At 35.5% G+C, this 13,962-nt stretch overlaps 1 protein-coding gene across 1 annotated transcript; it reads right to left on the bottom strand.

Annotated features, from left to right (window-relative positions):
* Window positions 1-3,326: 3,326 nt before the first annotated feature.
* Window positions 3,327-13,656, bottom strand: LOC125107332 (NKG2-C type II integral membrane protein-like). Its single transcript, XM_047742304.1, has 5 exons — window positions 13,600-13,656; window positions 13,135-13,188; window positions 12,263-12,414; window positions 4,083-4,189; window positions 3,327-3,846 (listed from the first exon to the last, which is right to left on the bottom strand). Exons 1-5 carry the CDS (start codon window positions 13,616-13,618, stop codon window positions 3,735-3,737), a joined length of 444 nt encoding a protein of 147 aa, XP_047598260.1. The 5' UTR covers window positions 13,619-13,656; the 3' UTR covers window positions 3,327-3,734.
* Between the last annotated feature and the right edge of the window lie 306 nt (window positions 13,657-13,962).

Here is a 13,962-nt window from a genome sequence, read left to right as displayed (position 1 = left end):
GAAATCAAGAGTCAGTCACTTATATGACTGAGCCCTTCCATGACTCTTTCTACTCTGATTTCACACCTAACTCCCTTAAAATAGTGTTCCATGCTTATATATCTCCAGTGCATTTGGTGGATCCTCCACTTAAGCTCACTCTACCAAAGTCTTCCCATGGCTTCTTATGGGTACATGTAAGACATTAAGCATCTTTTTTAGAAGTATGTAGAGATGTAAAACATAATTTAAGAAAAAACTGGGAGGTGTTCCACATCAGAATGTTAATATTAAAGAGCTTCTCTCTTACTTTTCTTTCTTCTCCGTGGTAAGAAATACATATGTGTCGATGGGATACTCAACACTGGAAGGAACAGGACATTTCAGTGTCTTCTTTCCCTAGGCCCCAGGAGCTTCCCAAATCCAGGAACCAAACACACTACCTTGCAAACCTTGAAAATTCCTTTAAAAATGTCTTCTACTCCAAAAGAGATCATTATATATGTCCAAAGTAACACACCAGGTGAGGAGACTGGGTTTCTTGACCAATAAGAGAAAGAATAATAACTGCAACTTGATTTCAAAAATCTATTTCCCAATATTTTTCTTTACAAACAAGCTTCTCCCATGAAATACAACGAGAAAAAAATTGCTATTTTTCTATTATTGTTATTATGGTAGATTAGATTTTTGTTCAAGAAAACTACATTCCTTTCATCAGAGCACTTTGAGAGGAGTAAACCCGATAGAAACTTAATGGTAAGTTTGGTCATGTGACTTATTTTCCCAATCTAATGTGAGTGAGAATGTGATAGCTTATGAGTTCAGAGTCCAGGCATTAAGAAGCACATTTCTCTGGGCGCCTGGGTGGCTCAGTGGGTTAAAGCCTCTGCCTTCGGTTAGGGTCATGATCTCAGAGTCCTGGGATCGAGCCCCACGTCGGGCTCTCTGCTCAGCGGGGAGCCTGCTTCCTCCTCTCTCTCTGCCTGCCTCTCTGCCTACTTGTGATCTCTCTCTGTCAAATAAATTAAAAAAAAAAAGAAGCACATTTCTCTTAACCACTAATCTCTGCTATAAGATGTTATATATATTAGGTAGCTCCTCTTCTAAGAATAAAATATGTCCAAAAGATCTGAGCTGAATCTGTACTTGCAGTCTGGAGCCAAGCCCATGCGTGCCAAGCCTAGATCAACTAAAACCCACCCAAAGCAGAAACTGGTGAATGAGAAGTAAATGCTTATCTTACAATGTCATTGCAATCTTGGGTTGTTTGAGCACAATGTCAGCAAATTGTTACAGGTAGCATTTACATACTATATGAATTTGATTTTGAATTAATTTCTCAATCAGAGTATAAGAAATCAGTACAGAGAGTGTAAAGAATATGTGTAGGGGTATTTGGGTGGCTCAGTCAGTTAAGCGTCTGCTTTACGCTCAGGTCATGATCCCAGGTCCTAGAATTGAGTGCTACACCCCCAGTCTGGCTCTCTTTACAGTGGCAACTTGCTTCTCTCTCTGACTGCTGCTCTCCCTCCTTGAACTCTCTCTCTCTGTGCAAAATAAATAACAAACCTTAAAAAAATAATATGTGCGGGCGCCTGGGTGGCTCAGTGGGTTGGGCCTCTGCCTTCAGCTCAGGTCATGATCTCAGGGTCCTGGGATCGAGTCCCGCATCGGGCTCCCTGCTCAGCAGGGAGCCTGCTTCCCTCTCTCTCTCTATCTGCCTGTCTACTGTGATCTCTCTCTGTCAAATAAATAAATAAAATCTTTAAAAAAAATAATATGTGCAAAAAAAGTCTATATTCAAAGATACACATGTATATAAAAGTATGAATTTTTTTGCAAGTAATAATTGAGCTCAATCTCTCTCCCTCTTGTCATTGAACTAAGGTAGAAATATCTGAATCATTATCAAATTACTAAAGTTATTCCTGAGTTATGGGAATAATAAGCTGTTCAACTCACACAAATATCTTTAACTTTTATTCTTGTTTTCTTCATTATTTAACATTTTATTTTTTAGACCAAAGTAGTTTTGGGTCTGGGTAAGGGCAACAGAAGTGGGGACTTGGAGAATTTAATAAAAAATAGATGTCTTCTAAAATATCTGAACTCCAAGTAAGGAAAACATCACACCAGAAAAAGTAGTGAAGGACCCTGGTTATTAATGATTGAGAAGAAACCACTCTCTACCAAAAAATGAAACTAATTTTTTATAGTGCTGGACTAAAAGTGATTCAGAAGAAAAGGGTTTATCCCTTTCTCTGAGGACGTGGGGCAGAGGGGAATGGCTTGTATATAGCAATCCTGTGTTTGTTGCATTATAACCCTGAGTGTCTGTTAACAATTTAGTACTCTCAGCTCTAAATCTACCCATCCCTCTGTGCCCTGTTCTCAGACAATGGAGCGGGATCCTATAAAGTCTCTTCCTTGTCAGCTCACATGAGGCTAAATTCCGTTAATAAAGGCAGTGGAGAGATCCTGCAAGAGAAAGGGCTCTTCTTCCTGGTTTCATGGTGTTTTCAGGGTGTTTGGCCCCTATGGCTTTGTTGCCAGCTGCATGCACACAGGAAGTGTATTCAGCCTCCAGCAGGTCCTTGTGGCCAGTCCCAGTCAAAGCTTCCTGCCCTTCTGCTTTGTGCCTCCTAACAGGCGTTCTTCCTGCCTGCCAGTCACAGCCTGAGATCCATCCCCACCTAGTTCAACCTGTGGACTCTGGAGCTGCTCTGTCCCAGGTCAACGCAGGGAGCATGTGTGCCAGGAAGCTGTGTGTGTCCACATTGTCTTCAATGATATCTAAATCCCATCTTCAGAGAGCAGATGTGGCTTCCCAGTGATCTCTCCCTTGGGTACTCTCCTTTAATCCTAAGAAATTCTTTATGATTTTCTTCATTTTAGTAGCCTTTCCATCTAGTAGACTTTCCCTTACAATTGGATAATAATGGTTTACATCAGTCTTCCTTTGTTTTGTTTTTTTTAAGATTTTATTTATTTATTTGACAGAGAGAGAGATCACAAGTAGGCAGAGAGGCAGGCAGAGAGAGAGAGAGGAGGAAGCAGACTCCCTGCTGAGCAGAGAGCCCGATGTGGGGCTCGATCCCAGGACCCTGAGGTCATGACCCGAGCCGGAGGCAGTGGCTTAATCCACTGAGCCACCCAGGCGCCCCCTTCCTTGTTTTCTGTTCCTGAGTCAATTCTCATGGGTAATCTTGCCACCCAGGGTCATTCAACCCTTATTTGCAATCTTTATTTGCAGGATAAATCAATTCATTTGGAAATATGAGTGGATTGATGACCTTATTGAAGACTTCACAATAACAGTGCCTGATATTATAATTTGCACTTTATTATTTAACAAATAACAAAAGCTTAAGAACTGTATAATATGTACCTGAGCATATATTTTTTACATTAATAAAATTAAGATGGAAAAACAGTTCTTTGACACCAAGGGGGAAACCTCAGGTGCACTTTGGGCTTTGCATGATTATGATTCAAACTGCAGGTTCCTTTTTGGTAACCAATGAGCCATTCTAGTGAATGATGCTGAGAATGGGCAAGGCCACACATGTGTGCATACAGGGACACTGGAGGTAGCTATGTACCTTCTTCTCAATTTTGTTGTGAACTAAAATTGTTCTAAAAAGAGTATCTGAAAAGTATATAGGAAAATTGCATGCCTTTTGAAGAAATGAGAAATATCTTCTTTATAGGTGGTGAGATAGCATTATACCAAAATTAGGTAACTAAAATGCCTAATGCTTATAAACATATATTTTTAGATCTAAACAGTTTTCAAAAGATCTTATGTTTGAGTCAAAGTTGAAAAATGGACAATTCTTGTCACTTGCTGAAAAAACTGAGGACCTGAAATACAGAGAATTATATCTTATTACTCTTAAAAAATATAAATCACAATATTTTGAACAATAAACAGTTTATGTAAAGTAACAGTTGTACATCTGAATCTGAGTATTTCCCATATTATTCTGCTATGGAAACACTTTAACAATTGTGTTATAGGATTGTTCACGTACTGTACTGATTCTTTGTAAGATTGGTCCTCTTAAGGCATAAAATACAAAAGTTGTCAAGAAAGTTACGGTTTAGGAAAGAAGGCAGAGTCTTTTGGACACAGAGATGGATTAATATTGATACTCTGGGAAATTCTACTAATCCATGAAGAATGAATGAGGAAGCCGAACAAACACTATGAGAAAACAATTTTTTTAGAAGTCAAATAAAAGCTCTTATTTGAATTTGTAATAACCACTGTTATGTTTTCTTATTCTATAGAATCTTTCACATTTTAATATAGTGTTATACACTGAACATGTTATAAAAATATCTTAGTAGGAGTAAATGAATAGGAAAACATTACAAAGATGATTGCAGTGTTCTGATAATTTATCAAAGGTTAATAATACTTTATGAAATATCCATTATTGAAAAACTCCTAGAGATTCATGTGAAAAGGAGCACATCTGTAGTTTTCTAGCCCAGAACTGCTCCCATGCCTCCGTACCTGCCCACCGTAGCTCAGTGATCCAGAAGCTTGTAGTTCCATAATTTGGAGAAGCTGCAGAAAGCAATGGTGCTGGTGCCACAGGGGAGACTCGATCAGCAGTGGGGAAGGGACTGAAAGAGCCCATTGACTTTTCAGCTCAGAGTGATGATTTTGCTTGTTAATGAATGAGGAAAACCCATATGTTCATTAGTCAGAGGTTGTGGTTTTCTGTCAAGCATTGTGACCCCCATATATACAATGGCAAGATATTGTTAGTGAGAGTACAACAGAAGAGTTGACATGAGCTTTCTACACACTCCTGACTGATGGAAAAAATTATGCACACATGGAGAGGAGACCAAGATGAGCCAGCAGAAAGTGAAAGCAGAAGGAGACTTGAGAACTGATATTCAAGTTGTGAGCACTTCCCTCTCACACTCATACACACACACACACACCATGGCAGAAGGTACAAGCTCTACTGACTTGCAGTCTTTGAATACAGTTTTTAAAAAACTTGTGGGTTTCATCTAAGCTACAAAATCACCAGGGCATGTAGGCTAAAAAATAAAAATAAAGAATAAGAATTTGGAAACAGTGAACAAATATATCAGCAGGCAGATTATACGGGAGAAGATCCTTCAGTATAGTGTAGAACTTAAAAAAAACATACATCTAAGAATATGAAACAGACTGTTATTTATACTGTATTACCAAAAATATCTACCTAAAATCAAAAACAAAATACAGAACATGAAAAAACACTGACAAATGTCTTCTATGCTAAGTGAAAGCATAGGTCAATATAAACTTCTACTGGGATAAGGTGTTACATTAATTAAAAGACAGTATTTTAGAGTACTGTTTATAAATATACAGAAATTATATGGGGCACCTGGGTGGCTCAGTTGGTTAAACTTCTGCCTTTGGCTCATGTCATGATTCCAGGGTCCTGGGATCAAGCCCCACATTGGGCTCCCTGCTCAGTGGGGAGTCATTTCTCCCTGTGCCCTTCCTCCCCACTCATGCTTGTGCTGTCTCTGTCTCTCAATCTCTCTGAAATAAATAAGAGAAATCTTAAAAAAAATAATTATATGGAAATAATAAAGAAAACAGTTCAGATAAGTAAATGAACATTTAATGGCAGGAATATAGCAAATAGGAAATATCAATAGAGAAATAAAACTATATGAATAAACCACAGAGAAATTCTTAGTTTATCATTATACACCTGAATGAAAATTCACTTCATTGGCTCTCCAGAAATTGGAGATACAGTAGAAAAAATATATGAAATTGAGAAAGGAATAATAGAATTAATTCATCTCATGAATGAGAAAGAAAAAGAAGAAAATTAACAGAGTACATTAAACTAAAGAGCACTTGCACAGCAAAGGAAAGAACAAAGAAGTTGAAAAAATATTTGGAAGAACAACGTACAGAACAGGGAAATATTGTAAACCATATATCAGATGAGGGACCAATATCCATAATACATAAATATCACAACCAATGCAATAAAAACAAGGAAAATAATCCAATTCAGAAATGGGCACAAGGTCTGAGAAACACTTTTCTGAAGACATAGAAATGGCCAATAGGTACAAGAAAGAAAACCACTGATCATCATGAAAATGAAAATCAAAATCACAATAAAATATCAACTCTCACCAGTTAGAATTGCTTTTTCCAAAACCATAAGAGAATAATGGTGAGGATCTTAAGAAAAGGAAATCCTTTGGAAGAAATATAAATTGGAGCTGCCACAATGGAAAATAGTACAGCATTTTTTCAAGCATTACAAATAAAAATACCATATTATTCAGTGATGTCACTCCTACATATATACATCAGATAAGTGTTATACATCAGGCAGAAGAAGAAAACAAGACACAAATATAGAATGAATAGCAAAATGGGAGACCTAAATCCAACTATCAAAATAATACATTCATGCTAATTCAGTAAATATTACCATCAAAAAATATAAATTATCTTCCTGAATAAGAAAAAAAGAATAAGATCTGTCATTATGCTTTCTGTAATATACACACTTTAGATTTGAAGGCACAAGGGATGAAAGAAAAACAAAAGCAAAAGAGCTATCCATACAAACAGTAACCCCATAAGTGAGTACAAATGGCTATTCTAGTATCAGAAAACGTAGCTGTTAAAACAAGAAATTTAATTAGAATTTAAAAGAAACATTTCACACATTAAGGCTGTCCATATGAGAAAAAGATTAAATAATTATAAATTATAATTCCAAACAATGGAACCCTTAAACACATGAAATAGAAACTGACAGATTTGGGAAGATAAATGAACAATTCAATGAACACAGTTGGAGATTGTAAAACTCTTCCATCAGTAAATGAGAGACCATCCAGTCACAAAATCAGGAGCCCCATGGAAGACTGGCAGAGCTCTAGGAAACAGCTTGACAAAACTGGCATATATAGAAATTATTCTTCTAGGTCATAAATAGGGATCAAACATTGACAGGATGGAAATTTTACAAAGTATATTCTCTGAAGACAAATCAAATTTTCTCTAAAGAAATAAACTAGAAGCAACAACAGAAAGAAATTTTAGGGATTTCCAAACATGTGGAAAAGTGACACACTTCCTGAAATATATATAGTTCAAAAATAAAATCTGTGAAAATACCTTGTACTGGGTGATACAAAACTGAGAATATATCAAAAGTTTTAAGATGGAACAAAAGTAGTGTTTAGAGACAATTCATAGCTCTGTCACTTATACCCAAAAGGAAGAATGTTATAAAATGGATGATCTGAATAGATTCCCTCTCAAGATACTGTACAGAGAAGAAACTATTAAAGTTAGAAAGAAAAAGAAATAATAAACATATACTAAGTAGAAAATTGACTGTGAAGTACGAATAGTAGAGTAACTCATGGCAGCCTAAGTCGATCAATACCCAAATATCCAGGAGCATTAGCAATAGCGTGGATGAGTGCCCTGTAATAGAACCAAACAACAGAGCAGCAAGGAGGGGAGCCTAGATGGTTTAGTGGGTTAAAACCTCTGCTTTCGGCTCAGGTCATGATCCCAGGGTCCTGGGATCAAGCCCTGTATCAGGCTCTCTGCTCAGAGGTGAGCCTGCTTCCCCCCTGCCCCTCTCTGCATGCCTCTCTGCCTACCAGTGATCTCTCTCAGTCTCTGCCTACCAGTGATCTCTCTCTCTCAAATAAATAAATAAATCTTAAAAAAAGAAAAAGAAACAGCAAGGAGTTTGGACGATTTACAACTTCATGCAACTATAGATGAAAGGCACAAGTTTAGCTTCCCCTGAAAATGCCAAAAATAAAATATGCATACTGTATTATTCTACTTATGTAAATGTTTGTAAATGGAGCTGAAAACATGAAAGGGGCATTTTGCAGTGCTGGTAATATTCATTTTCTCCTTCCTATGATGGTGACACTTGAAAATTCAGCCAGCTGTTGGTCTTGTATCTCATGTGGAACAGTCTGTATGTACATTGTACCACAGTAAAATTAACATAAGAGAATACCATGAAAATACGTAAATATGTTTAAAACTAGACGTAAAATTGAAAGCATCCTACCAAATACAACTTGTGAAAACCAAAACAAAAGAAAATAAAAATATCAGAAGTGTCTTAACTTCTAATATAATTTAATCTCTAATGCAGAAAACTTTTCATAGTCAGTTATAGAATACTTAGATGCTTACGAGGAAAGAAAGATGAAATGTAAATTAAAAACCAAAAAGAAGATCTTACAAGGTAGAAAAAATGGTCTAATAAAATACATGTTGTGTGCATTTTCTTGTAATACTAACAAAAGGAAATTACATGTCAGTGGCAATCTAACTGATTGTGATAATATATAAAATAATGAACTACAAGAAAAGTAGATTTATTGATGCAATAACAAATCAGATTTATATTTGCAATTCCATTAACTTAATATGTCACATTAGCAGAGTAAAGAAGGTCAAAAGATGTGATTTCTATGATGCAGAAGATAAAACTCATTTTTATTTTTCATTAAAAAGACATTTAAACTGATAGAAATAAAAAAGAAAACATTCAGGGGTGCCTGGGTGGCTCAGTGGGTGAAAGCCTCTGCCTTTGGCTCAGGTCATGATCCCAGGGTCCTGGGATCGAGCCCTGTATCAGGCTCTCTGCTCTGCCAGGAACCTGCTTCCTCCCTCTCTCTCTCTCTGTCTGTCTCTCTGCCTACTTGTGATCTCTGTCTGTCAAATAAATAAATAAAATCTTTAAAAAAAGTGAATTTAAAAAAAAGAAAACATTCATGCAAAGATCTAGAATAGATACAATAACTCTGAAAAAGAACTAATATAAATCCACTGTTTATAAAAGGACAGTTGTTAAAGTATGGATTGACAAAAATATATACAAGATCAAAGATACTGAGGCGGAAGAGCAAAGTTCATACCCACACATATATGGAATGCAGATTTAGGCAATGATGCAAAATCATTCCTTGGAGAAAGTATAGTATTAAAATAAATGTTGTGGTGGGGTGTCTGGATGGCTCAGTCCGCTAAGCGTCTGCCTTTAGCTCAGACCATGATCCCAGGGTCCTGGGATCGAGTACCACATTGGGCTCCCTGCTTGGCAGGAGGCCTGCCACTTCCCTCTCCTACTCCCTCTGCTCATGTTCCCTCTCTTGCTGTGTCCTCTCCCTGTCAATAAATAAAGAAAATCTTAAAAATAAATAAATAAATAAATAAATGTAGGTTGTGGAAACATTAGTTTCAAAACAAATTAATAATATATAGTTTATCCATATACAAAAATGTTTAAAAATGATCATCTGTTAGTGCAAATGATAAAATTTCAAGAAGATTTATTAGGAAGAACATCTGACCTCAAGTTGGGCATTGATTTTCTTAGAGAGAAAGAAAACACGATCCATAAAAGAACAAAAGTGATGAAGTGTAGTTTCCTTAGATATGTCTGCGCTTTGAAGAGAAAAGAAAGACAAGTCACAGACTGAGAGGAAATATTTACAAATAATACATCTAATAAAAAACTTGCTGCCAGGATACAGAAAGAATTCTCAAAATATGATAACAAAAATTAAAAAATATAAAAAAATTTTCAAGATACTTCACCAAAAATGTATATTGATGGCAAATAAATACAGAGAAAGTTGCTCAACACTATCAGTCTTAGGAACATTCACTTAGAACCACTACATATCAGAATTCCTATTCCAGCAAGGAGAGGATATGCTACTGTTCCCTAACTTCCCCCCCAAATACAGCTAAAAACCTGGATATTATACACAAAACAACATAACATTCAAACAGGTGATGAGAAAACTGACAGAACTGTGCCCTCTAACCCCGAGGAATGACACGGTGGTGAGTGCCCTGAATTTCTCCTTTGCTCACATATCTCAGACTGGGAGCAAACCACAGACAACAAAAGTGCACAGACAAAAGGCCCCCAAATATTTTTTTTTTCTCTCTAGTCACATAATAGAAAAAAGGCATCTAGAAAGACCTAAACAAACAAACAAACAAAAAAATGTAGACACTAAGTGCGTTATTTCAGGCAACCATTGACTATCCATGGGACATATCACTCAGGAATACGGGAAACTCAAGACATTCTGAGATAAAGAAAACTAGGAAAAGTGTCACCGCCACCCCACTCTGAAAGAACTGCTAAAGGGAATTATCCAAACAGAATTAAAATGGTAACAGAAGCAATCTTGCAAGGATCACCAGGAAGAAAGGGAAAACAAAAGAAAAGTATAAAACTATCATTAGTCTAGGGACTTCGCTTCAATTCTAGAGTCTAAATTGTTTGATATTTGAATAAAAATCATCAGTTGTAGCAAAGTGATAACATTCACATAATTCTCAATGTAAGTAGAGAAACATTTAAAACATAATAGAAATGAGACACAGTAAAGGGACATCAAGAAAGGTAAGGCTCTACATTTTATTCAAAGTGCTGTGGGTTGTGACAAAATGTGTAGACTGATATATGTGTTTATAATTTTCTATATAATGATATATACTATCTACATTGTTTATATGAAGCAGATTAGAACATATGTGGAATGTATATGACTATATATGTATTAAAGCTATTTATGAAGAAAAGATCAACTTTGCTTACATTATGCTCCGTCAATTAGGTTCATGATGTAGAAAACTATAACCTTCACATTTATCTCACTGCATCGCCAAACACAACATCACCAAAAATAATTCCCAATTGCATCAGAAACTCTAATTAAAGTGAAAAATTAATAAATAAAGAAAAATGATAAAAGTAATATGGGAAATTATGTTATGAACTTTAGTTAACTTCTGAAATAGGTTCAAAATAATCGCTAATACCCAAATGAAATATGGGAACATGGTAATACTAAAATTCTGATCATTAAAGGACTCCAATAGAGGAGTAAAATGCAATATAGAGCTATTTCCATCTTGTAAACTCAAAAAAGAGCTCATATTTAAAACATGATAATGACTTCCAAGAAGACAAAAGAAAACAACATCTAGGAGAAATGAGCAAGGGATACACTTGAGTCCTTCTCACCGAAGACAATATCCTAATAACTCACATCCCAGAAAAATGATAATGTTATATAACCACCAGAACTTTTTGTCATAATTTTTCTCAGACCTCTGATTTTCGGATCAAGGGACTATTTTGTACAATGTATTTACACAATACATTAGATAAATGTAGGGATAATGTAATATATTGAAAGACACACATATCTATTACCGTGCAATTTCATACTAATGCTTAGAAAAAAATGTGTAATAAACTCATGTAAACATAATTGTAATGTTACATTTATGCATTATTTTGACAAATGCATTATTTACATTTCATAAATATACTATATTCTATGTAGTTCTGTATAATAAGTTATTATAAATGCAATATGTGGGAAACACATAGAAAAAGCCTTTCATAAAATAATTATTCATAAAACCCACATACTAAAAAGAATGTAAGTTTCTGAGGATAGTTTTTAAAATGTCCTATTCATATAAGACAGCAGCAGTGAAAATTCACAAACTATAGACAAATGCAGTAATATAGACAGATTACAAATATGATATGAGAGCAAAAGGAGACACATATAATAATGCATACTGAATGATTCAATCGATACAAATTCCAAAAATAAGCAAAGATATTTCACAGCATTAAAATTGGCAGGACTAATAGAGACTCAAAACTTCTCGCTCATTATCTGATTTGTAATTATATTCTGACTACTTTTTGATTAGTATGCACAATCATATAGTTTTCTTTTTTTAAGATTTTACTTATTTATTTGACAGAGAGAGAGAGATCACAAGTAGGCAGAGAGGTAGGCAGAGGGGGGGTAGGAAGAAGGCTCCCCGTTGAGCAGAGAGCCTGATACACAATCCCAGGACCTTGAGATCATGACCTGAGCTGAAGGCAGAGGCTTAACCCACTGAGCCACTCAGGTGCCCCAGTCATATAGTTTTCATGATGTGTGGTAAGAAATATAGTAGGTTATTTCAGTCAAAAGAGCATTTATAGAAGTATGGCTTTCTATGAAAAGCAAGAACTAGAAATTATTAAATGTACATTAAAGGTATAAAAATAGTAAAATATCATAGATTCAAACTATAGAATAGTAACAGATTTTAAAATAAGTAAGAAATATGTTTGACTATATGGATGAGATCTACAAATGTAATATTAAATGATAGGCTTTTAATAAAAGCTGGAAACATTTGAAACCTCACCATTTCCTCTTCATCCTCTATGGAGAGCAGGGTAGAGTTCTTAGAAGCACAGGACAACTGACTCTCATTCCATGGTTTTCTTTCAGTGCTAATGTAGTAGCAATCTTTGGAATATGTAATCCACTCTTTTGGACAATGACCACATGGGTCAGCTAAAGAAAGATTATGAGATATTAGCCAAAAGACTTTGAATATTAAAACTCACAAATTTGCAACTTTCATATATATACACATATGTATATGACATGTCCATGCACCCTCACAGCTGGCAAAAATAAAACACACACACACTCCCAAAAGAGTCAGGCTTCCCTCCCCTAATTTATGTGCCTATAAAAGGCAAACACACAAAAAAGTCCATATCTACACGTCATTTGAGTCACTGAACAAAACCACTTTTTTGGAATTATATAATGATTTACCTCTTATCATGTCAGGGCAGAAGGAAATTTGAAGCAGTTACTAACAAAGGGTATGGCAATTTTAAAGATTTTTTTTTAAATTTATTTGAGAGAGAGTGAGAGAGAGGACGAGAGAGATGAAGGACAGAGGGAGAAGCAGACTCCCCTGTGGAGCTGGGGGCCAGATGTGGGACTAGATTCCGGGACTCCAGGATCATGACCTGAGCCAAAGGCAGGTGCTTAACCAACTGAGCCACCCAGGTGCCCAATGGGTATGGTAATTTTAAAGGAGGATTTCTTTATATTGTTGCATTAAGAAGGAATAAGCTCTTATAATCATTACGTACTAACATCTATTTTCTGCATTTAAAATATATGTTTCCCCTCAAACTCTATGATGATTTTGTACAGCCTAAATGGAGACAAAATATAAACTGTACTACTATCAGAACTATAAAAATCATTACATACATTCCTGGATTCTTGTAACTGGGTACGAATTGTTCTGCTGTGGTGTTCCACTATCTAAAAATAAAAATTAATCCTTGTAATAAGTCTAGTTTTTCTGTTTGAAACTTGATATACTTTCTAAGATTAGAATATTCTGGAATAAAACTGATTTGCTAAAATTAACAATATCATTAAGATTTGAGGGTAAATCAATCCAAAACCTTAAACAACCAAACATCAGCATTTCTTAGAGTATTTCGTTTACCGAGTCTCAAGAATTAACTTGTGTTTTCAATTATGTGTACATGAATATTTTCTACAATCATTGTTATTTATACTTTTGAGAAATTAAGAATAAGCATTCCACATTTGTCTAAATGCATACATGAAAAGGAAAGTTCCATTCCATGATACTTGATATGCTTAGAGGCACTGATGATCATTAAAATGAAAAGATTTCTCATAATCATTCAAAGATTTACTCACAGGGATGAGAACTTATCATTCTTGCTACAATATAGGTCAAGACAAGGCAGGTGATTCCCAAAATCACAGCAAGGAGCGTCTCTAGAGATGACGGCAAATCTGTGGGGAGAGAAATGAAACAGTGAAAGGATGGATGGATGAAGACTAAAGTTTAGACAGTTTACATACAAGAGAATCAAAGATGCACAGGGAATCATAGGTATAAACATGGACCACAAACCCATATCTACCATTGTAATCTTTCTGGCCATATGTCATTTAATTTCCATTAAACACAATGCTCCATGAGTTGTTGGTCAAAGACTATGATTTACAACGCCTGAGTAAAGTTAGTCCTCAGATATCAATGAAAATACCTTATTC

This window comes from Lutra lutra, chromosome 8 (assembly GCF_902655055.1).
Source record: "Lutra lutra chromosome 8, mLutLut1.2, whole genome shotgun sequence".
In the NCBI taxonomy this organism is placed as follows: domain Eukaryota; kingdom Metazoa; phylum Chordata; class Mammalia; order Carnivora; family Mustelidae; genus Lutra; species Lutra lutra.
Note: the sequence above shows the minus strand (reverse complement) of the source record. Positions and strands in the feature narration are given on the sequence as shown.

Excerpts from the sequence above, each read along its gene's own strand:
- LOC125107332 (XM_047742304.1), bottom strand. Across the intron at positions 12,415-13,134 it reads AGTTACAAGAATCCAGGAAT|CTGACCCATGTGGTCATTGT; the intron begins GTATGTAATGAT and ends ATCTTTCTTTAG. Across the intron at positions 4,190-12,262 it reads TAGAGGATGAAGAGGAAATG|TGTTTGTTCGGCTTCCTCAT; the intron begins GTGAGGTTTCAA and ends GTTTTCTCATAG.